Below are 24,790 nucleotides of genomic sequence, written 5' to 3' on the forward strand. Positions count from 1 at the left end.
GTCCCATTGTCATGTAAGCTTCCAAATTTTTATCTCCAGCCCCGATCTCTCCCCTGAGGTCCAGATGTATATATCTAACTCTGTCTGTGACATCTCCTCATAGATGTCCAACATCTCAAATTCACCATGCCCCTAATAGAACTTGATTCCTCCGCACCTCCTAACCTGTTCCTCCCACTCTCTCTCTTCTTAGTAAACGGCACCACCAATCATACAGCTGCTTAGGTCAAAATCCACGGAGTCCCTTCATTCGCTCCAGGGCTGCCACACTTAACCACCCTGGGCTGCCACTCACTGCACAGTCTATGAGAACAGTTCCTTCTGGGGTTGTCAGTGCCCAATCCATGAAGCCACGAGGTCTCTTTCCCTTATACTCCACCATCCAATCTGTCATAGTCTCAGCTCTACTTCAAAATATATTGTGAATCCAAATCCTCCCCACCATCTCCACCCTACCACTTAGTTCAAGCTACTATCATCCCTCTTAGACTACCAACTAGCTCCCTAATGAGTGTCCCTATGTCCCCTATCCCTGCCTCTACCTTCTTTAATCGGGTCTCTACCCAACATTGACAGTGATCTTTTGAAAATGCAAATTGATGATATGGCACCTTTGGCCAATTCCTCCAATGGCTTTTCATCAACTCAGACCCAAATCAAGCACGACCTTAGTCAACAAAGCCCTCTGGGTCTGCTCCCTCTCTGTCTCTGACTTCATCTCCTGTTACTCTCCATCTCACTCACTCTGTTCCAGCCACACTAACCTTCTTGCTTCTGTTTCCTCAAACATGCCTAGCTCATTCCTATCTAAGGCTTCTGTCCTTGTTGTTCTTGCTTCCCACAATGCTCTTTTCCAGCCATATTCCGTTCCTTCCTTCAGGTCCCTTCAGATGTCACTTCTTCAGAGACACCTTTTCTAACCCCATGTAAAATGCCTCTCATTCCAGTCACTCTCCAATTCTATACCTTGCTCTTGTTTTCTTCACAGTGATTATCACTTCCAGATATTACATATTTATTTCTTTAAATAATAATCTATTAAATCTAAGTTGCATGAATTGCTTATTCAAGGCTGTACTCCCATTGTTTAAAACAGTATCTGTACACAAGAGAAACCCAAAAAATATTTGAGAGGTAAAATATTGAATGAATGGCCAACACAAGACATCATCCTTCCATGGCCTACAGAAATCCCATTCCATAATTGTTAAGGGTTATTTCCGTTACACTAAGAAAAGCAGTGGAAGCCCACTAATTACTTGCCATTAAACCAATCTCCCTGTACCAATCTAATGATAAATGTCAACATTTCTCCTTCCAAATGGCAAGGTCACTGCTTTTGTCTATCCTATATGAGATTCTGAGGATAAAAGCATAAATAACTGATGTACAAAGTAGTTCCACCTCATCCCTCCTAATGACACAAACCAAGTCTGTCTAGTTATAAATTTTTCTTTTCCCTGAAGTCTCTGGGTGAAGAACTTAAGAAGAAAAAAAGAGCAAAAATTCTGAAAGCATTACCCAAATAAAGGACCTGGCTAAATCTTAACATGCACAGCTAAAATTTTCCAAAAAGTTGACTGAAAAATTCTGAAAAAGTGACACTGTAAAGCTTTAGGAAAAGCAAATTTTAAAAATGAACTGCTTAAAAATTGGAATTCTTGCAATAATATGATCTTGGATAACAATCAGGTTAACCAGTAATAATAAGTTTTCCATGGCTGGTTAGAGCTATCTTTAAAAAAAAGAAAGAAAGAAAAAAGTAAAAATGTAAAGATTTTGCCTCCTTAAGAGAGAAATGACGAAGTAACAAATGAGCTCCATAAGCTATTCACGACCTGACCCTCAGCAAGTCACATGTCCTCGATGCTAAAATGAAGAGGCCCATCAATTAGCTTCATGTGGTGGTTGTGAAGGGTGACTAACAAATCTGATAGTGAGGCACCCTGAGAACATTAAGTGCTGTAGAGAGGCTTGATAAATGCCAGGTTGCCATCAGGCACCATCTAAGCATGCAAACACATTTGGCTCTGTTTAAGCTCTCTGCCACTCCTTGGCTCTTCTGATGTCAATTCCTAGCAACAAAGACAAAAAGACAAGTAAGTGAAGATTCTTCTCACTTTCCTACGGGTCTCATCCTGCTCTACAGGAAACATGCTACAGACCAGAACTAGCCTTGCTCTTCTCTGTTCTTTCCAGAGCACCTTCCAGATCCCTAAAGAAGAGACACTGCATGCACAGCCAACTGAAGGCTTTTCCTTTCTTTCCTCCCTTTTCCAAGCACATATACATAGTAATTTAAACCCACATATTTGACAAAGATCATAGGAGAGAAAAATATTAATATGAAGAACCTGAAAAATACAGAATTCACTTAATTCTTATCAATGATCTTCTGGTTTTTCATTCTTTCATGAAATGCCCTCACTTACGGGAAAAGGGAGATTAACTGGCTTCTGACCTCCTAAACTAGAAATAGTTTTCCTCATTCACTGATAAACATTTAGATTTTCAACTTTAGAATTAAATTTAAAACTAAATTTAGGATTTAGAATTTCACTTATCTGTGAAGGACTATATAGCAATTCATGTTCTTTCCAAGCCGCCAGCCATGTGGTATCTACCTTAAAGACAAGCCTGCCCCATCTTATCTTTCCAGCAATCTCTCTAAGACATGCAAGAATAGCCAGGACGCAAAAGTAATATAATCAATCAATCACTAAAGGACAGCTTCAGTCACCATACACATGTGTTTCAGAAAAGTACAAATTTCCTCCCTGCTAGTACCACAACAATTATCCCTCCAAGAGGGGCGGGTCTTGACTTTTCAAGTCAAATGGAAGCATCCTGATCTCCAAAAAATTTTCATCGTAAAGCTAAGTGGTTTGTTAGATAAAAATAGCTTTGCCTCTTGCTCAACTACTCCTCTGGTTCAATCACAGAACATTTCAAATCCCAGATACTGATACTTAGGGCAGGTTTGGGGATGAAAAGACAAAGGAACTTAAACCAATAAAAAAATAAATAGGGGCCAGCCTGGGGGAGCAGCAAAGTGCGCACATTCTGCTTATGTGGCCTGGGGTTCGCTGGTTCAGATCCTGGGTGCGGACATGGCACCGCTTGGCACGCCATGCTGTGGTAGGCGTACCACATATAAAGTAGAGGAGGATGGGCATGGATGTTAGCTCAGGGCCAGTTTTCCTCAGCAAAAAGAGGAGGATTGGCAGCAGTTAGCTCAGGGCTAATCTTACCCCTCCCCGAAAAAGAAAAATTGAGAGTAAGTATTTGTGTATGATTAAATTCTTTATGTACAAATGAAAATTTAAGTAACAATATGAGACCAATTTTTTTTAAAAAAAATATTAAGTGATAACCCAAGTAATTGACAAACAAATGATTTTAGTGTAGAGCAGAGGTCAGCAAACTACTGCCAGAGTTAAATCCAGCCCCTTTCATCTGTTTTATCAGTAAAGTTTCTAGAACACAGCCACACCTATTCATTTAGATATTCTCTGTGGCTGTTTTCAGCTGTTCTGGTGCTACAATGGCAGACATGAGTAGTTGCAACACACCATTTGGCTCACAAATTTGAAAATGTTCACTATCTATCCCTGTACTAAAAAAGTGCCAACCTCTGGCATAGAGGGTGAAAAGGTACTTACAGATGGGAATAGTCTGTGAAGTGTCTGGAGAAGGAGGCAAACAGCATAAAGAGAAACCATAACTGAACCAGAAGATTAGTGATAAGTAGACAAATACTCTTTCCTGAGTAATTATTTATCTAGGCTTAGAAATGTCCTTAAGACTGATAAACGGATGAGATCTTTCCATGCTGAGAAAATCATTATTACAGTGATGAAATCTCTCAGTGAATAGCAAAACAGATGGACTAGAAACTAAACTGGTTTTCTTGGCTAATTCCCAATTCAGACCCTGATGATACCACACCAGAGGTTTGTTTTGGATGATGGTGGCAGTGGTGTTTTTTTCATAACGATCTTGCTTCAAGAGAAACACACTTGCCCCATGACAGGTTTCAGTAAAATGGGAAAAACACTACCCTAGTGGTAACAGAAAATCTGGGTACAAACCTTGCTTCTGCCCATTAATGGACATTCTCTCACCTGCAAAACAGAGATAATCTTAGGGACCAGGGTCTGAATGGAAATCAGTATCAAGGTGGACTCAATGTTGGTCCATATCCAGGACCTCAGGTGATGCCAGCTTGCGACTAGCACTTGTGACAAAAACAAACCTCCAGGGTAGAATGGGTGAGTCAGCCACCCCATGCTGTACGCTATCTGCAGCCTGAGGGAGACCCAGCTGCAAGGCTTACAGATTCTTTAAGTCGTCCATCCTGCTGTGGCCCAAGCTGTGCTTCTCAGAGAGAAAAAGGTCCATTCAGACTGCAATCCATCATTTACAACAATTGCACACTATCCTTTGCATGATCTAAAATGTCTCTCCTTGGGCCCTAAAGACTTAATATTCTGAACACTTAAGAACAGTAGGATTGGATGCCTTCAGAAAGAATTAACGTAAAAGATACATCTAAAATAAAAAGCATAATCTAATATGGCAACAAAAGATTAAAAATCAATGTGATAACAACATTGAACACTTTCTACTGGTTTAAAGACCAATTAAAGTCCTATTGATTCACAAATCACCATGGCATCATTTATAACCCTGAGAAACCACCTAGAACACAAATATGTCTTATCACATTCTTATGATTGATGCTGAAGAACTTTGCCAATATCAAGATCCTGAGCAAGGTACTTATTTTAAGTGAAGAAATGCTGAAGGGGCGGCTGCCCTTACCTGCTCTCTCACGCCCATCTTAATCTCGTTGTCAAAGCCTCATATAACCGGTTTCCCTAACCAAGAGAATCCTCTTCAATAGAACGAATGTCCATGCGGCCACAGGAGCCACTTTCTTCACAAGTGACTATTTAGAGAGACCAGTGTTCTCCAGAGTCCTTTTCAATTGGCAAAGAACCTGAGCTGCCATCACCCACTATCTTACCATTTGCGGAACTTACTGACAAAAGCATGTGAGTTTTGCTGGCACTGCTCCCAAACAAATTTCAAAATGCAAAATTGATAAATCCCCCTTTGTCTAAAACTCTTTGTCATCCAAATTCTAACTGTAGCTTCTGTTAACTTTTGGTACTCATTATATGCTTGGCACTCAAAAGGATAAAGACCCATAATTCCCACACAGCTTATTTGTGATCAAATTTATTAAAGTTATGATTTGTTTCTGAGTGTGCATTTTGTTTTTCTTTTATAATATTTCTGTAGTTATGAATACTAAACCTCCTAGCCTACGAAAATATTTTTTTTAAAAATTTTCTGTTTTTGACATGAAGATACACCTGCCTTGGGTGTCAAGAACAGCTGATATATCTTGGCTATTAAAAAGCCTCCCTTCTTAGAGCCAGCTTTTATGTGAGTTCAGGATGGCTCCCATCTGGTCCTGGGTTTATTAGTTATTTGTTATCTGTCAAACATTGGAAATTCTGCCTCGCATGTTGTTCGGTTGCAAATGAGAGGTATTTTAGGCCAAGAAAAGACAGTTACCAAATTCCTTTATTTGCTATACTACATTTGAGTCAGATACGCATTTCTTTTGTGATTCTTACCTTTCAGTATCCAATCTTCCTCCTAATAAAGCTGCTAAGAGTAGTAGCTACACGAATAGAACTACTGAAAGAATTAGTCCAAAGGGTTAAGTGAGGAGATTTGTTATCTCTGTTGTTATATTTTTCTCATGTTTAAAAAATAATTCAGAAGTTGCTTCTACACCACTGACCTATATTATAGAAGAGACAAAAATCTCAGAGTATAAAAATTCTGAAAGAGGGCTTGATTGTTCGTGAGCCTTGACTAAGCACTCCTGAAAGCACAAATTTCTGAGGTAAGTCGATTTTTGTGAAGTACTGAGAATGATGACAACTAGTTCTCTCAGAGGAAAGAATTAGACCAGGTAGGCACACTTGCATCAAGAATAATGGAGCACTTTCAAAAGGGAGGAACATTCTTTGAATAGATTGTCCCTTTACTAACTGTTCCTTCCTACTTCCATTTCTGGGCTTAAACTAGAACTCTGCGGTGAGGAGCTACTTTTTCTGTGAGTTTTGGGCCTGGAACAAGGCAGAACCCAAGTAGGAGTGAGGGATTTTCTCAGCCCAGAGAATGTTGAGAACCCTGATCCCAGGAGTCACGGGGAATGGCCAGGACATCACGGTAGCAGCCAGTCAACAGCCAAAGTCAGGACCAGACTTGGAAGAATAAGTGAAAACCTGTATACTTGAGGAGGGAGCAGCTCCCAAAGGTGGGCTCAAAAGGCCTAAGAGAAAAGTGATTCCATCTCTATAACTCCAATCTGGGCTGGTGTGGCCTGAGGCAACAATCCACTATTATTTTCAATAACGCCACATTTACAAATGTGGGTGGGCTGTTTTTCAAAATACTCCACTGCTGATTATGTAGAAACTACTTTGTAGAATTTCTAGAATAAACTCTAAAATAAACCCTAAATCTTCTCCCACTAAGAATTACTTACCTAGCCACTAAAGGCCCTTACATCATAAAATAATTAAGGCAAAGCCTATAATTTATTTCATATGCTTTCTTCATACTCTTCCTCTACACCTGCTTGAATTAGCTGCATATGTTAACATGCTACCAGGGTCACTGGTACGCAATTTGAAAGATACTATGTAAAAGCTCTTTGTAAACTATAAAAGTGACACTGATCATAGTCTTGCAACATACCTCCTACAATTCCTCCTTCATTCTCTACGTTGACAACAAAATCTAAAGAAAGGCCCAGTCCACTTCCTCCTGGCTGTTATTTCAGATGCTTTAGTCTACAGAATGAATCCAATAAATCAGATATCCTTTGAAAAAATATTGTCTTCCTCTAGACATTGTTCCTTCTGTGTATCACAAGTGCAGGGGACTTCGATTTATATGCAGATCCTCTTTCTAGTCTCGACTCTGTCTAGTTACACTGCAAAAAACTAACGTATGATAGCTCATGTTTCTGTCGTCTCCTTTTCACAGTAATTAATTTCGGCTTATCTCAGAATTGAATTCCTGAAGAGTATGCTACATTTTAAAATAAGGACCATACATTGTTTAGGTATGAATTAGAGGTAAGTAAAAGTTAATTTTCTAATATTTCCTATATTGGTATTCTCTTTCATCCTAATTTAAATTCTCCCTGTGAAATGTCATATGTCCATTATATGAAATCCTTTGAAATATTTTTGAATATGATCTTTTAAAAAATGTTTACATGAGTTTATGTGCTTGGGAGAGACTATCCTAAGTTCAGGTGATCTTTACCATTTGTACCAACTTTTAAAAGATAGTTTCTTCTCAAATAATATTACCTAATAAATAACACTGCATTTCCTAAAAGCATTAAGACTGTTCATAGTTTTGGGCTCTCTTTGAAATGCTGTGTTCACAAACTGGATGTAAAGTACAGGTCAATGATGTCTGTAGGATACCACAGAGACCATGGCAGAGCAGAGTGCTGAGCTCACTGGGCGATGAGTGATCCTCCATCCATACTTCCTAGGTGCTCCTCTTTACCACTGGAGAGAACCAGCTCACTCTTCACCGCATTTCTCTACCTGTTCTTGAATAAAGACCCATTCATTCCAGGGTATGGTAACTTTGCATGGGTATAAGACATGGACACAGCTTTTATTTACCCTTGGGCTCAGAATGCTCAGGGCCAGAAGAAACGACACTTACCAAAGAAGAAACAGAGACCTTTGCACCTGACCAGAGAGAAATCCATAAGCATTTATTACCCTCATCTTGTTTATTTTTAAATATGTATATTGTTAGGAAAAACTAGTGTCTTTATGTTCATTACAAATGATTTTATCTCAACAAAAATAACCATTAAGGGAATTTCACATTGTCTCTTAAAATACTCATAAGCTAACTCTGCTCAGACTAGGATGTAAGCCCCACTATACACATATTTGATGTAATATGCGCCTCAAAGACATAAACCCTTGACTGTATGTTACTTAAATTTAACAGCTATCAGATGAAATTTTACTAACTGTAGACCCAATGAGGTAGAATCATCCACAATGACATAAATATGCACCTGTAAATAAAAGACCCAGTATGGTGTAAAGTTGTATTTTGAGGGAATTTTATATCAAAATAATAAGGGGCACACCTATTTTGTGTATACATCACACATAAATACAAACTTTCTCAGGCTAGAGAGTCTGGATTTGCAGAACTGTGTAGAACCTTCCATACCACCCAGGACAACCCTCTTTTTCAGTCAAGGCATATAAGGCTCACAGAGGTTAGAGGATCATCCTGGTTTGAAAGCTAATTAGGGCAACTCCTAGTTCCTGTAATTCCTATTCTGTTTGTTCTAGTATATTCACAGTGACTTCTTTAATTATTTGATTACTAACAGAGTCCAAAGTCACTGCTGACTATGTCTCAGTTTTCTAAAAATGATGCAGTTATGTTCTGCTTATTTTTCACACAATGATAGCTTTTTAAATATAATTTAGGAAAGTCTCAAATCAAAAGTTTATTTACCTAAACTGTCTTGTCAGAGAATACAATTATTTGCCTATATTACACTTATATTTAGACAATATAGACATTGCCTCTATTACATTTATAGTTGCCTACTTTACATTTACAGGATACAGGTAACTACCAACTATTAAGAGGCACCAACTTTAATTTTTAATGTGTTATAAGCATGATCACTTTGCTTAGGCTACAGTAAAGAAAGAAACTGAGTACAAGACTTTTAAATGAAAAAAAAAAAACAACCCTAAACCCCACTGTAGGAAAGGTGTGAACCAGAGAGGGGAGGACAGCGTGGTTTAGAGTCTTTGACATCAGTCAGAGAGGGAGTGACCTCCAGCAGGAGAGGGAGATCAACCTGAGACTGTGCTCAAACAGGAGTCGTCACATCTTTTTTTTTTTTTTTTGAGGAAGATTAGCCCTGAGTTAACTACTGCCAGTCCTCCTCTTTTTGCTGAGGAAGCCTGGCACTGAGCTAACATCCGTGCTCATCTTGCTCTACTTTATATGTGGGATGCCTACCACAGCATGGTGTGCCAAGTGGTGCCATGTCCACGCCTGGGATCTGAACCAGCGAACCCCGGGCAGCAGAGAAGCGGAACGTGTGAACTTAACCGCTGCACCACCAGGCCGACCCCAGGAATCGTGTCACATCTTTACAAGCTTGAATTAAGCCAAGTTTTCATAATTTACTATTGTGGTTTTTTTTCGAGTAAGATTAGCCCCGAGCTAACATCCACTGCCTATCTTCCCCTTTTTGCTAAGAAAGATTAGCCCTGAGCTAACATCCATGCCCATCTTCCTCTATTTTATATGTGGGATGCTTGCCACAGCATGACTTGATAAGTGGTGCATAGGTCTGCACCCAGGATCTGAACTGGCTAACCACGGCTGCCGAAGTGGAGAGCATAAACTTAACCACTGCGCCATGGGGCCAGCCCTTTAATTTACTGGGGTTTTTTTTTTGCTATCCATATTCCAATAGTATTTACATTTAATTAATTTAATTTCCAAATCAAACACCACACAGTATTTTCCATCACTTTCCATGAGCCTGTTTCCTTACCCTATTAGAAAAGGGAGGGCCAGCCTGGTGGCACAGCAGTTAAGTTTGCACATTCTGCTTCTCGGCAGCCTGGGGCTCGCCGGTTCGGATCCTGGGTGCAGACATGGCTACCGCTTGGCAAAAACCATGCTGTGGTTGGCATCCCACATATAAAGTAGAGGACGATGGGCAGGGATGTTAGCTCAGGGCCAGTCTTCCTCAGCAAAAAGAGGAGGATTGGCAGCAGTTAGCTCAGGGCTAATCTTCCTCAACAAAAAAGAAAAGAAAAGAAAAAGAAAAGGGAAGACTGTTTCATCTTTAACTTTTTAAAGATTTTTGACTTTATTTTGGATTAAAAAGGGGAAAAGAGTAGAAAGCCATTTCTGCAAGGCAACATTAATTTCTCTTACAGTTCCATCTCAGATTTTTGCCAAATATTCCTCTATATTGCTTCTCATTAAAATATCTATGCTTCTAATTGATGTTACTACACAGCAACACTTTTTACTGAGAGAGTCCTATAATTTTTTGTGGCAAATTCTGCCAAGGATAGGTAACAAAAATGCTACTATTTTTATGGCTAATTATAAATAAAAAAATTTTTAATATGCCCTAGTGATAGAATTATTAATATGAAAGTATAGATACAAAAAGATAACACTGTTAAATATGAATCATTGTTACCATAGTTCCTAATAACCTTTTAAATGCAATAATTCTATTAATAAGTTTAATAAGTAGCATAGCTATATTTTCTGTTGCATTTTTATTTCACCTATTTTCTCTCATTAGAATGAAGATTTCTTACATATCAGACAGAGATTCTCAAACAAGAACTCTCAAGCATGAATGGGTCACAGAAGAATGTCATAAATCCCCTACTTTGAGCCTCCGAGTTGTCTTAGATATTTTTCCTATGAATTTCACTCTCTTCAACATTTTCTCTGACCGACTTTAGCTTTTCCCTTATCTAGTCTCCATTTACTTAGGTTCTCCAACACAACTTTTTCCCCATAAATTTATTTCCATATCTATTTGCCTCTTTTATTCCAATACACCCACACCACTTGTGTAGCTCCCATCTGTCCTCTGAAAACTCTATTGAACTATACATAAAAGCTTTTTTGTTTTCTTCAATTATATAAATCATGGTGATTTAGAGAAAATGGTAATGCACATGTACTACTCTTCTGGCGGAGTCCATTTTTTTTCTCAAATACGACTCCAGCAGCAACCAACCCTTAATGGATTTAACTAGTTTCTCCTATCAGTTGCATCCAGATTCTACTCAGGTTGGGCAACATTAGAGTCGCTATCCATGAAAAAAATTTTTTTGCACAACTTACTCCCCAGGAGTGCCAGAATAGCAATTTCTATGCAAATAACAACTGAAGAATACCTGCACTTGCTTTAAACATCCTGGAAAGCATTACTCTGTACCTGTTTTTTTGTGCAATAGCTATTGATATATTTTTTTTCAGAGAAATTCCAACCCTAGAAGAGCCATATATTTATGGCCCTATAAGACAAAAATGACTTGTAAAACATAAAATCAGAAAATGAGAAAAGGCAAAAAGCAACAACAATAAATATCTCCATAGCAAAAAAGGAAAAGCACATGAGGGAAATGTGTGTGTCAGGCCATGTCAGAGCGACTCCTCCCATCTCTGCCCAGCATACTGGTAATCTGCATACACACACAGGTGAGGGAGCTTTGCAGAGATGTGATGCTGGACCTGGGGTGTGTTGCCATGGAAGTGAGAAGCTTGATTTCTTTAGCTCCTGTGTACTCCCCTCAGCACTTCTGGCAATGGTGACAGGTTCCTTTCCTTTGTTCAGAAAATGCTCTGGAATTAGCTCTGCCTCTTTCCCAATGCACTGAAAGGCTGCATTGTGAGGCCACACTGTAACCAAATTATATGAGAGGGAGATTTTTCATTTCTTTTCCTAAAATTAGACTCTGATGTGTGTGCTAGCACAACAGAAATAGAAACACTTGCTGAAAGGGGCCCAACTCAGCGGTGATCCGAGTTGCCATGCCTTTCAAACACAGTCGCTGAACCCACAGCACACTGGCAGGCATATGACACTAGGCAGTTCACGGCACCTTTACTGATTCTGGAAATTGCTCTAAAACGTTGGTCTCGGGAGGTGGGCAGTTTGTATTGGAGAGGATCTCCGGGGCACAAAGGTGTATAGGCTTTCCAAGCAGATGTTTGTGCCAGAGCATTGATGAAAGGGAACAGATTCCCCGGTAGGACTTTTAACAAATGACTTTGGAATCGCAGCAAACTGCTTGTTTCTTGTCTCTAGCTCTCTTCATGACACAAAATCCAAACCCAACACAGAATAGGTGAGGATAGTTTTAAAAAGTAATAGTTTTTACCTCATGGTTATGTCTGACCAAGGACTGATATCTTCAAAAGGCAGTCTTATTTATAATAAAATCATCAGATAGGTATTCTATATCACCTACTTTAAGGTATATAGTTAGACTTCATTGTAGTCATACCATACAAACATATGGGTTAGGTCTGGACTGAAAATCCCTGTGACCATAAAGAAAAGGACAAGGAATGAGTAGGGAGATCTAAGCAAGGTGTTTTGAATTTGGGCTAAAATATCAAATTCTATGGGTACATACTTTGAAAACCACTACTGTAACTGTCTGTTCCCCTACCTGCCTACTTCTAACTCACTCTGAAGACAAAGGCCCTCTCTGACCACATTCTGTGAAGTATCAATTTTTCATGCAGATATTGGTATATGTGCTTGTACAATAAAACTTCACGATTCTGAATTATTTTGGAAATGTGTCCAGGGGAAGAAGATTCTGTAAAACACATTTTTTTTTTTATGATGGATACTATGGCTTTAAGAAAAATTGAATATTTCCCTTAAAGCAGGAATAGAATAAACATCTAACAAATCTTAGATGGCTATACAGATCCAATGTTAATTTTTAAGTTTAAAGAAGAATTTGACAATAAGAAAAACATATTTAGCAGTTTATTACCTTGAATTGCATTAATAGTATGAAATGATTAAAGGAAGCACTGTGCATATGCTAGAAAGAACACTCAACAGGCTTACATCTTGGCCTGAGTGTCCTTAATTAGCTGCCCGACCAGAACTATACCCCTAATCTGTGAACATTTATATGCCTTTACTAAAAGAGGTTGTCCTCAATGTGATACGTAAGGTTCTGTCCAGCTTTGAAAATCTATGACTCTATCCAGAGAAAGTTTGTCTATGTGTAAATGTGTATATGAAATAGGTATGCTCCTTTTAAATTCGATATAACATTCCTTACAACCACAACTTTACACCCTATTGAGTCTTTTATTTATAAATGCCTACTTATGTCATTGTGGGTGACGCTATCTCATTGGATTTAAAAGGTAACAAACATTTCATAGATAGCAGCTACATTTACTTAAGTAACAATCTTCATTTAGGGTTCATATCACATTAAACATGCACATAGTGAAGCTGAAAAATCAGTCTGTGCAGTTTTAGTGTCATGTGTATTATGAGAGTTTAGATGCAATCCTTTGAAATATTTTTAAATGTAATCTGTAAAAAATGTTCACATTAGTTTGTTTTCAAGGAAGTATATCCTAAATTCAGGTGATCTTTAGTGATCATTTGCGCCAACTTTCATAAAAGCATTTTCAAGTTTCATCCATGTTGTCACATATTGCAGGATTGCTTTTTTTTTTTAAGGCTGAATAATATTCCATTGTATGCATGTACCACATTTTCTTTATCCATTCATCTGTTGACGGGCACTTAGGCTGCTTCCACATCTTCGCTACTGTGAATAATGCTGCAATGAACATAGGAGTGCTAATATTTCTTTGAGATCCTGATTTCCATTCTTTTGTAAATATCCAAAAGTGGGCTTGCTGGATCACATAGTAACATTATGCCAAGTGAAATGAGCCAGTCACAACAGGACAAATACCACATGATTCCACTTACATGAGGTATCTAAAATGTCAAACTCATAAAAGCAAAGAATAGAATGGTGGTTTCCAGGGGCTGGTGGAAGGGGAAGATGGGCAGTTACTAATCAACAGTATAAAATTTCAGTTATGCAGGATCAATACATTCTAGAGATCTAATGTAGAACATTATACCTATAGATAACAGTACTGTACTGTACACTTAAAAATCTGTTAAGAGGGTTGATCTCATGTTGTCTTCCTACCAAAATAAAAAGGCACTTTTTTTTTCAAATAATACCTAGAAAATAATACTGCATTTTCTGAAAATAATGAGACTGTTCTTACTTTAAGATGCCTTTGAAATATTGTGTTCACAAACTGGATTTAAAGTACAGCTCAGTGATCTTTATAGGATATGGTAGAGATCACAGCAGAGCAAAGAGCTCTGGCCTTACTGGGTGATGACATGCCACGGTGTCTGCACTGATATTTCAACCACGCTTCTTGTGGGTTCCTCTTCACCACTGGATGGAACTAACTCAATCTTCACTGTATTTTTCTATCTTTTCTCAAATAAAAAACTCTTCATTCTAGGACTCGGTGACTTTGCATGGGTATAAGTCTGGACCCAAGCTTTATTTACACTTAGGTCTACAGAATGTCAGAGCTGAGAACCTTCTTATTTACTAAGAAGTGGAAGCCTTTGCAACTAACCAGAGAGAAATCCACAAGCATTTATTACACTCATCGGTTTATTTTTAAACATGTATTGTTAGGGTGAAGTTGTGACTTTCTGTTCATTATACACGACGTTATATAAAGAATAAAAATAAGCATTAAGGAGATTTCTCCTTCCAGGAAAATGCTTTACATACTAGTCTAAACACTAAACTATCAGTAAAAGACCTAGCTACAGCAATGAAAGATATCTGATATATTTGGAATTATAAACTTTAAAGTAAAAAAGACTATCTTCTAATTAAGGTACAATGAACAAGCTCTAACAACTGAAAATCAAGTGTTCAGATACTGAGACTACGTTATGCAGGGATGTCAGCTTGTTGCATTGAATTGACCTTGCAAATCAGCTAACATCATGCAGTCAAAAATAGCCTCTGCAGGGAAATCTCATAACTGTTTCTTATAGCATGCATAACGTCTAAGAATAAGTTGCAATGCCTTTGTGTTATCCAGCCCAAGCCTCAGTCTTCCACAAGGTCTCCCTTTAAATGATTCTCACTGCTCTGAAATCCATCTATTGTCTTCCATCCTTAGATCTCATCTACTGTCTATGTTCATTTCAGTTGTGTTTATACAAGCAGTTGCAACTGGTGGTTCTATCACATCTATCTTAGCTGTATATGAAGCCAACACCCTCAAATACAGAAATTTAACAGAAATATTGCTTTTAAACTGAGACAGATCTATTGTATTCTTTGCATATGTCCAATAGCATATTTCAAACAATGGCTTTTCTTTGGATTAAAGTACTCTGGACACATAAAAAGTTGTTTAATTCTAAAACATTGTTTTTCCATTTTAACATCTCTGAAATCAGCAAGAATCTGACATGGTAAGATTGACATTTTGTTCTTTCTTAACGGTACATATGATAATATACATCCCACATCAATAACGTCTTAGATTCAATAAAACGTGATCTTTCCTAGCCCTTTCTCGTGGAGAAGAAAAACAATCTTCTTGATAGAAAATAACAATGTATTTAAAAACATATGATTGAACACTAACTTGAAAAGTTGTTTAATCTTCTCCACTCTTAACTACCCAACTACTATGTACTTAAATATTGCAGGCACATCAAGTATAGTTGAGGACTCTTCTGATTTCCCTTCAAGACGTCTAACACTCAATTTTACAGATTTTTAAAAACCTATCTTGTAATCATTTTCACATTTGTTGTGACTTTTCCAATGGTAGCATACAGGCTAGCGTTTCAGTGGTGGATTCAATGGTGGATTCAATTCCCACTCAGGGAAACTAAGAAATCTCTCTCTTTTCCTCTTTTTCTTCATTTGCATTCCCAGTTGCCTCAGAGATGATATAACCATACATAACATTCACAATAAACTAATTATATTTTTTAGGTTTCTTGGAACAAAGACGTTAGATGTTTTCAGTCAAGGGTCCGAGCACAATCATACAGTGAATCCAACATAAAAGGAAAAATGGCAAAGAAAATTTTAAAAATGAAAAGTATAGAAGAGCAAACAAAAACTCTACCAGCGGTATTTTATTTCATGATGCAAACAAGCCCTTCTGTCACCATGAGTATTGACATATGTATAGTATGAGAGGGAGAGAAATAGATTCATTCCACTTAATCTCATGATTTCTAGCCAGATGGTTGGCCAGTAGAAGAGAAAGGCATTCTTACATGCGTACCTGACAGACCAAATCATCGTTAACAAGCAAAAGTAGTTTAAAAACAAAACAAGATTAAAAAGACCTAAAACGTCTTCCCAAAGCATCTTTGCACTAATGTTTACATATCTTCTCCTGACTTACAGCCAGTTTTTGTCTTTTCATTTAAACTACTGTTTACTAGCTGTTTGAGGTTTAATTTTTCCTTAGTCACTTATGAACTAGAAATATCACTAGAATGTGAAAAGAACACTAGTGACTAAATGCTTAGAAAACTCCTTTTTATAAAATATTAAAACATATTACTGTCTACATGTCTGTAAAGAAAACCAACCTAGAATCAGTAGATTTGTTCAACTCCTCAATAAAACATTTCCAAGAATCACCACCTCAACCAACATCATTCTTACCAAGATATCAGCCCTTGGAACTCATTTTATAAGTAAAACATACAGCAAAGCATTAAATCTCAGAAAAAGTTCCACTTTACATTCACCAGGGAAAAGAAATTAAGCCCCAAAGTAAAAACTGTCAAATACTGTCATCGCTTTGTTGCACTGAAAGAGTTCAATTATATCACAAAGAATTTTAGAAAGTACTAATTTAATTAAAATATGAAATCTTCAAACTACCTACAGCTTTCCCCAGCTCATAAATTAGCAAATTTTCCATTTAAATAGGAGTCCCTTCTCTATATTCACCAACTACATGCAGGATGTATATGAGTAGTACCATCAAAGTTCTTCCTGCTTCTTTTCATTTTCTTTCTCTTCCCTTCTTCCTTTCAACATTATTTTACATTCTTATTTCAGACATCTGCATCCTTTAGTACTACACTTAAGAATCTGCATCCTTTAGTATCATACTTAAGAATCTGGATATGATGGTCATTATGGAAAGTAATCATACTCCGCATTGATGAATGGCTATTTACAAAATGATTTCTATCATTTAAAGGAGAAAATGTAATCAAGACTTTAAATTCCAAATAAAATGCTACAACTCAAAGGACACTGACTAGCTATGAGCTTCTGGAAGTCACCCACCTGGGGCAGCATGCGATTTTCTTCCTCCAGCTGTCTTACTCTTGCCTCCAGCTGCCTAACATAGGACAAGGTTGATTCTAAAATTAAAAAGAAAGAACTCACATTATACACACAGGTCTTGTTTGCTGCACTGTCAGGATATTTCTGGCTCTTTTCATTCAAATCAGGTAGTGACTACGTTTTTATTTAAGAAAAAAAAAGATTTCTTCCTAGAAAATCTGTAACAGAAGCCATTGAAACTATAAGCAGTTTGAACAATTGTACAATGTTAAGGAGAATCAGAGACATGTACAGGTGGTGAGCTGTTGCAGGCTTTTGCTTACCATGCAGCCCTCAGAACATCAGACATGTTGAACTTGAAGAGAGTTATTCTCTTTTTTTCTACTTATTTTGTGCATTTTGAGCTTTCAATGATTTGCTCCACACAAAAGACTTTTTTGGTAAAATTATAACCAAAATAAATTACAAGGTCATATTAAAAACAAAAAAATACTTCAAATATCCAGCTCCCTTCATTTTCCCAATATATATTTCATGCCTTCAAATCTACAGATATCAAGCCCATAATTCAGAGAACTGCTATGAAAGGGCTAAATAAATAGAGTTAGGCTGAATTTTGACTTTGATTTTGGCTGAGTGTGACAGACACCCAAGTTTTCCCCAAATCTTCATGTAAACCAGGGGCAGACTTGAAATTCCTTCTTGTTTTCATATCTTCACAAGCTCAGGTAGGTGTATGCTGAAAGCTCAGAATCAGCATCATGCTTAGCGTCTGTTCCATAGTGAAACTCTGAAGCGTATAACTTTATGTCAGGAAAGGGGTCACACATAGGGGAAAGTAGAGTTTCATTCTGAGGAACAATCTGATGGTAACTCTTCTTCATTAAAGTAAAAATATTCAAGCACATCATATAGCAACATAGTTGTAAATCATTCATTAACCAAAGACAAATATATTTCAGATATAGTGAAATGTACATGACAGTAGAATCGCTCCAGAGCATATTTCCACAGTTAATATTAAAGCAGCAGGTCCTCCTCAGTGCATGTTCTTCAGCCTCAGAAAGGCAAAAGAGCAAGAGGCAAGACCAAGACAGTAGTGCATTTAAGAGGTAAGTATTTGGAGCCCTTAACAATCTGAAGTTAGGATGGCTATTGATGCAAAGTAATACCTTGATCTGAAATTCATCATGGAAACTCTACACTTTTTGCAGGGAAATTGGTTATATGAACAATTTCACTTTTATGACCTCCAAAGCAACAAAATAACATTTTCTTAAAATACATAAACAGCCTCAGTTCTTAATTCACAAATGTAACAATAAAGCTCATCCCGGACCAGTTTACAGCATGCTTGTTTTCACAAATGTTTGCAGAAAGTCCCCATCACTGCCATTAATATAACCATCCACTGACCTCACATCAGTGAAGAAGACTTAGCCTTGAGCATTCCTCACAAGCGAGAACTAGAAGGTAAAGGAAACTGAAGACATTTGCCAGAAATATAGTCTCATTTTTTAGCTCAATGAAATGTTAAGCACTTGCTTTATGGACTCTTCGAAATGGGGAAAAAAAGTACACAGCATAAATGAATAACAAACATATTGATTTCATGAATCTGCTTTACTCTAGCAAATGAATAAGTGATTTGCAGATCATCAAGATGTGAATGTAGATTGCCTGATTTACACAGTTTTGCAAGCCCCACTCTCCACTCTAGAAAAACAACCACTTGATAAGGGCTATCTAAGTGAAAAGCTGCTCAGAAATATTCTGTTTAAACCATTGGTAAATACAATTCTTTTTCTTTTTTGGTCACAATTTATATCTTTATCATCCCTATATTGTACCATCCCTAAGACTGTGATACTTAAAGTGGCTGAGATGACTCTATACAGAGTGATTCAGGAGACATTTGAAAAATGCCACTGAATGGATTTTAATTAACTATCTTCAGTCACTTTAATCAATTTCTCTTTTAGATCTTTGCAGCTTACATATTTGATGGTTTCACTAAGTTCCTACTTATATTACGAAAGTTATGTCATGTCGGTATAAAGAAAAGGGTGTAAATTCTTGAATTTGGAAAACATTCCTCAACTCCAATTTTTAATGTCAAGTTACATTACATGAAGACCAAATCTTTGTTTCCAAGCATTCACTGTAAATATGGGCTAGGACAGGAAAAGGTAGGGAATATTTTTAGATGGATAAAATAATGAAAAAATAAGCTTTATAGTGAAGGCAAAGCTAAGGAGAGTTTTGAGTTTATCCATTCAACAAATATTTATTGTGTCACTGATTTGGATCAGCCAGTGTTCCAGGGTTGGGATGAAGAGAAGACCAGTTATTGCAAGTCTTATGTTTCTCATAATACAAATTGTTTTAGGATTACATGCCCATGTGCTGTGTTCCAGAAGGTCCTGTTGTTCCAGGCTCAGTCTCTATTGTAATTATTACTTAACAATGAACGGATACAACAAATGAGAAAACTCCCTCTGGTGGGGGGCTGCAGGGGAGGGAGACAGGAGGAAGAGCCCATCTGCAGGCATAAGTAAGAGAAGCCATGCTGTTGGTTGTTTTATTCATCAAGAAACTGACTGCATAATCCTTTAACGGGAGTGAGTAGGTAAACATTTTTCTGGAATGTACGGTAAGATCATCACTGGGTCCCCAAGTTCCTATATGAAAAGCCATTGAAGAAACCACTCAATCCTTCAACTGTGACATGAGAGGAAAATAAATATTTGATTTGTTAAACCTTGAAATACTAAGGCTTGTCATTGCACCATAGGCTAGCCAAGCCTGACTACTAGTACATAATCGATAACGGAAGAGGAAAATACGTAAACATTTTAAAATAAAACATAAAAGGATAAAGCATAAGAAACTCCATACTTTTAAAATATTCACATCACAATCCACGTCCCAGTCCTAGTTGATTATTAGAAAAAAGCTGATGAAATTTTCTTGTAAGAAAGTAAAAGAAGCCCTGGTATGCTGGAGCCTATTTGGCCATGTCTGCAACCCCTTCACCACATTGCTTCTTCCTTTTTCTTCCTTACTCAAGGGACTTCCAGAGTGGTGCCAACTATAAAATAAGCTGGGCTTCCATTACACCCAGGGAATGTGGAGTATGGTTGTGCATTGACCTAAGAGGAATGTCTCACAAAAACTGGCATTCTTTTTATTTTATTATAAGGTGACACATGCACACACACACAACTGCATTGGAATGTACTATAATTTGAACTGATCATTACATTTTCTACTAGTGACTGACAGCTGTTAAAACTGAGATTTCAGAATGTCATTTTGGCTTTCAGACCTCCGAGAATGAGGCACCAAAAGAGCATCAAGGTGCCCCTTGAAATGGAGCCAAATACTCTGCTCTACTCTACACAGATATACAACATATTAAAGAAGGATCCTATCTGCAAGAGGTGTATAACCAGTTGGGGGGAGATGAGAGGGAAAAAGTAAAGATAACAATAAGGTAATATGAAATTCAGTGCTAAAGCACATGAAACAGGAGTACAGAAAGGTCAATATTGGCTGTAGTTCTTCTGAAGGAGAAATTTGAGCTTAATGGATCAACACAGGTTTGATAGGCCGGAGAGATGCGAGTGGAGCTACAGGATGGACAAGGACCAGCAGTCAAGAATCATCCTGTTGTAAGCAGGGAAGAGGGAAAGCAATCACATGAAGGAAGAGTAAGGGAGCAGAAGGAGGAAAAGTCAAGCTGCATCCCACAGTCACAGATCTGAGAAGCCAACATCAAATCACAGCTGCACTGATGGTGATTTGCTCTTACCCTCCCCAAAAGGTATTTTACTTCTCTTTCCAGACTGGGAAACTCTACAGACATCTTCACATTAAAAAAGCAAGGTTAAGCAAACACTACCAACGTGAAAATCCAACAACATTCTCAACATGTTCTGTGGGTAAGTCATTGGCATATTTTCGAAGCAGAAACTATTTCTTTCCACGTAGCTCACTTATCTTTGAACCTACATGTAAAAGTTCACCGCACCTCTCGCAATAAAATAAGTGTAAGAAATAGTCATGAGAACTCCACTCACTTCACATCTTCTAAGTAGCTCCAATTTTAGAACTGGAATGTACCTTAGAGACTTCCCAATCCAACCTGCCCCAGATCTCCTGACTCATTTGGCAGATGAGAAAATAAATAAAGCCCAGAAAGAAGTGAGCTTGACTTCTAACACTAGGGACTAATCAAATATATTCAAAAGATTTTGTGTCATTGCTGGGCATCACAGTGACTCCTATCTTGGATCTCTAACCATTGAGCGATGTCAAGCTTCTGAGTTCTTTTTTCTTTTTGATTTTAGATATTCTGGATGGGTTTTTACCTTTACGACAGGTCGATATTTTCCTTGGACAATATCCTGGACTTGATTTCACTTCAATTTACCTGAAATGCATTAAATCATATAAAGTAGCTCAACTTTTTCCTCTGCTAGTTTGAAAATACTCTGATCAAAATATTAAGCCCTCTTATCTCCCTTTAGTCTCTAAAGCAATGTTTTTCTCCCAGGGAAATACTCATCCCTGAAATCACTCATGAATTACTCTGATTATTGTACATAAAAGGATTATCATTGGTAGTTGCAACTGTCTAAGGTTTGTCAAACTTCTAAGAGGTTTTGATCGGACGTAGTGTTGTCTGGTCTCCAAAATTTCAGGGCAGAAAATAAAATCTGGTCCATTTTGAAACAAATTACAGCATTTGGAAGAGTGTACAGGAGGAAAACTTTTTAAAAGACTATTATGGCGATGGTTTTATGGGTTAGCTTTCCTGTGGCTAAGAGTTAGTCTCCCTCGGCCAGAAAAAGTTGAATAACCTGGAGGCAATCTCTTCAATAAATCCCAAGCTCTAAAGACACTGCTTGGATTAGTTCCAAATTAATCCCACCATCCACAGGCTTTTACATATTCCTAAGGAAATTACTTCAGAACTATATATTTAAAAGATTTTTGCTGTTCTGACTAAAAGTGTTTCTCTTTCTTCCTCAGGCAAGCAAAGGCCATCCTCCTACTTAGAATTCATATTAGCTCCAGAAATATAAGTGATTACATTTCTCACTATAATTTGATGTTTTTCTTATTAAAAAAGAATCTTGTTAGAATCTGCATTTTCAGATCAGCCTGGATATTTAACTCAGAATGCTTTATTGGCAGAGAGAGAATTCTTTTTTAATGGGAGCTTTAACTGTGCTAAGTAAAAAATGATGTCAGGTCTTGCTTGAGTCCATTACCTATAAAGCTAATTCCAGTCTTCTCAGACCCTTCTCTCTGTGCCAACCTGAAAGAAATATGAAAGCTATTTTCTATCCTATTTCTCCCATGGAAACCTGTTCACTGTTAGTCACCAGCCCCAAGTTCTCTTAGCTCTGGGTCCCTGCCCACACCTTCCCCTGGTCAAATACTCATTCCACTCTGCCTAGTCCAATACTCCTCATTCTTCTATGCATGGTATGTGAAATAGCTTTCCAATAATTAGAATATCCAAAAATTGGAATATGCTGCTTTGTATGATAATGTGCTTCATGCTTATTAGAGGTGTTTGGAGAAAGCTCAAGGAGATGCTGCAAAGATTTCTATCTGTAAGTGCTACTGGGTTGATCCCTTTAACTCTGAAGTTCAATAATTCTACAATTTAAAATTCTTCCCACTCCATGAATCTCTTTCAAGTTTTCCTTCTCAACTCATTGAGTGTCTTGTGATTTCCCTTCACCTACTTTCTTACGTTATTTTTCATGCCCAAATATGCTACATGCAAATATTCCCCCTAAACCCTACACAGGGACTGTTGGCGTTCCTTGCAGGGTTTAATACGTACTTGTAATTTACTTCAATTTCAAGACTTCTTCACCCAATAATGATTATTTGCTGTGTGCCAGACACTGATCTAGATACTGAGGACACAGCAGCAAGCAAGAGCAATAAGGTCTATGTGTTCATGGAGCTCACATTCCAAGGGGGAAGACAGACAGCGAAAAGCAAATACAATCTTTTGCGAAGGCGACAAGTGTGATACAGACAAAACGGAGTACAGCATAGAGAGAGTGGGGAAGTATAGCTTTATTAGGGAGCAGACCTGGAAAGAGCTCTCTGAGGACTATGACTCGCAAATAAGCCAACTATGCAGAGAGCTTGGAGAGTAGAATTCTAGGCACAAGGAAAGGTGACCTGGCTGGGAAGACTGGATTCTGGAATCTAGTCAGGAAGGGAGAAGTGACAGCAGCTTGAGACGGGGATCTGCCTGTCTTGTCACCTTCCTCCACTGCTTAAATTTTTAAAACCTTGTGCTCTTTTTAGCTCTTTACACTTAGACCTAGACTTTAGGCTTTGATTATGAGGCTTTCCTTGTGACAAAAGCCTTATTAGCATTATGTTTGGCTCTACTCTCTCACACACCCCACGTCCCATCCATTGGGAAATTCTGTTGACTCTTCCACCAAAATATCCTGAAAATCCAACCTCACAATTGTCTTCTAACATGTGTCCCTGCTTCTCTTCTTGCCTCCTCTCTCAGGTCTATTTTCATTTAGAGTCTATTTCAAACCCACAGCAGCCAGGGTGTTCTTTCCATAATGCTAAGTCCAATCACGTCATTCTCTATTCAAAGCCCTGTAGTAGCTCACCATTTTGTGCCACAGAAGAGCCAAAGTCCTTAAAAAGTCCAGCAGGGTCCCACATGATCTGGCCACCTGGCACCTCTCCAACTTCATGTTGTCCCACTTTCTGCTCCAGCCATGCAGCTTCCTTTCTGTTCCTGAACACCCCAGCCCTGCTCTTGCTTTAGTTGTCCCTGCTTTCTGGAATGCTCTTCCCCTAGACAGTTGCCTGGCTAACTTCCTCACCTCCTACAAGTCTTGGCTCAAATCTCAGCTTTTCAATGAGTCTCACTGAGTGCACCTCATTTAATCCTACAACCTACCCCGACCTCCAACCCGTACCCCTGATCTCCTTTAGCCTGTTGTACTTCTTCAAAATACCTTACCACCTTCTACCGTATAAATTTGCTTGTCCATATGTTATGTTTATTGCATGAGATCTGTCTCTTCCCATCAGAGTGTCAACTCCACAAGGCAGGATCTTTGTCTGTTGTGTTGAATGACGCACTCCAAGTGCCTAGAGTTGTGTTTGACACAACAAAAACTCAATGAGTCAACCAACCAGTTATGTAGATCGAGCCCTGAAAGGAAATTATTTCACAGTATAGGTCTACACTTTTCAGTCACTCCAGGCAAGACAGGATTTGTATTTAAATGGAGCCTAATATCAATTCTGTTGTGCCATTTGAAAAACATTCCATGAAACAAACTTTGGATGGAAACTTTGAGGTTTGCAAATTAGGTCAGATCTAACCAATAAGAAAATTTGAAATGTACTTTTCACCAGGCTCAAAAAAATGAGCGTGTGTGTTGGAGGGAGAGGGAAAGCGGAAAGGAAAGGGAGAGAGTAGAAGTCAGGGAAGACAGAAAGAAAAGAGAAAGAGACAGAAAAACAGTTGTGGGGAATGTGCAAAATATGGACCATGTCTACCACTAGTATCTTAGAATATAATGTAAGTGCGCTTCAGCTGCAAATCTGCTTAAGTTAATAAGCTTCCCTTTTGGTTAGAAATAGTCACTGGTAGGAATTTAAACTTCACCTGGACATTCTCCTCCCAGCCCCTCCCTGCAAGGGGTGTACAGAAGGCACTGGAGCAAGCACGTTTGTGGGGGCACCCGGCAGGTGTCAGT

General features: G+C 38.1%; 1 protein-coding gene across 7 annotated transcripts in view; it reads right to left on the bottom strand.

Annotated features, from left to right (window-relative positions):
- The window catches only part of CCDC85A (coiled-coil domain containing 85A), a 179,814-nt gene that overhangs the window by 22,085 nt on the left and 132,939 nt on the right, over positions 1 to 24,790 (bottom strand). For 6 of the 7 annotated variants that reach the window (XM_014843029.3, XM_014843030.3, XM_014843031.3 and 3 more), the window contains exon 3: positions 17,019 to 17,095. The exons of the other annotated variant lie outside the window; for it this stretch is intronic. In XM_014843029.3, coding sequence (XP_014698515.3) covers positions 17,019 to 17,095 — 77 coding nt within the window. The remainder of the gene's footprint in view (positions 1 to 17,018; positions 17,096 to 24,790) is intronic. 7 annotated transcript variants of the gene reach the window in all.

This window comes from Equus asinus, chromosome 6 (genome assembly GCF_041296235.1).
Source record: "Equus asinus isolate D_3611 breed Donkey chromosome 6, EquAss-T2T_v2, whole genome shotgun sequence".
NCBI classification, from domain to species: domain Eukaryota; kingdom Metazoa; phylum Chordata; class Mammalia; order Perissodactyla; family Equidae; genus Equus; species Equus asinus.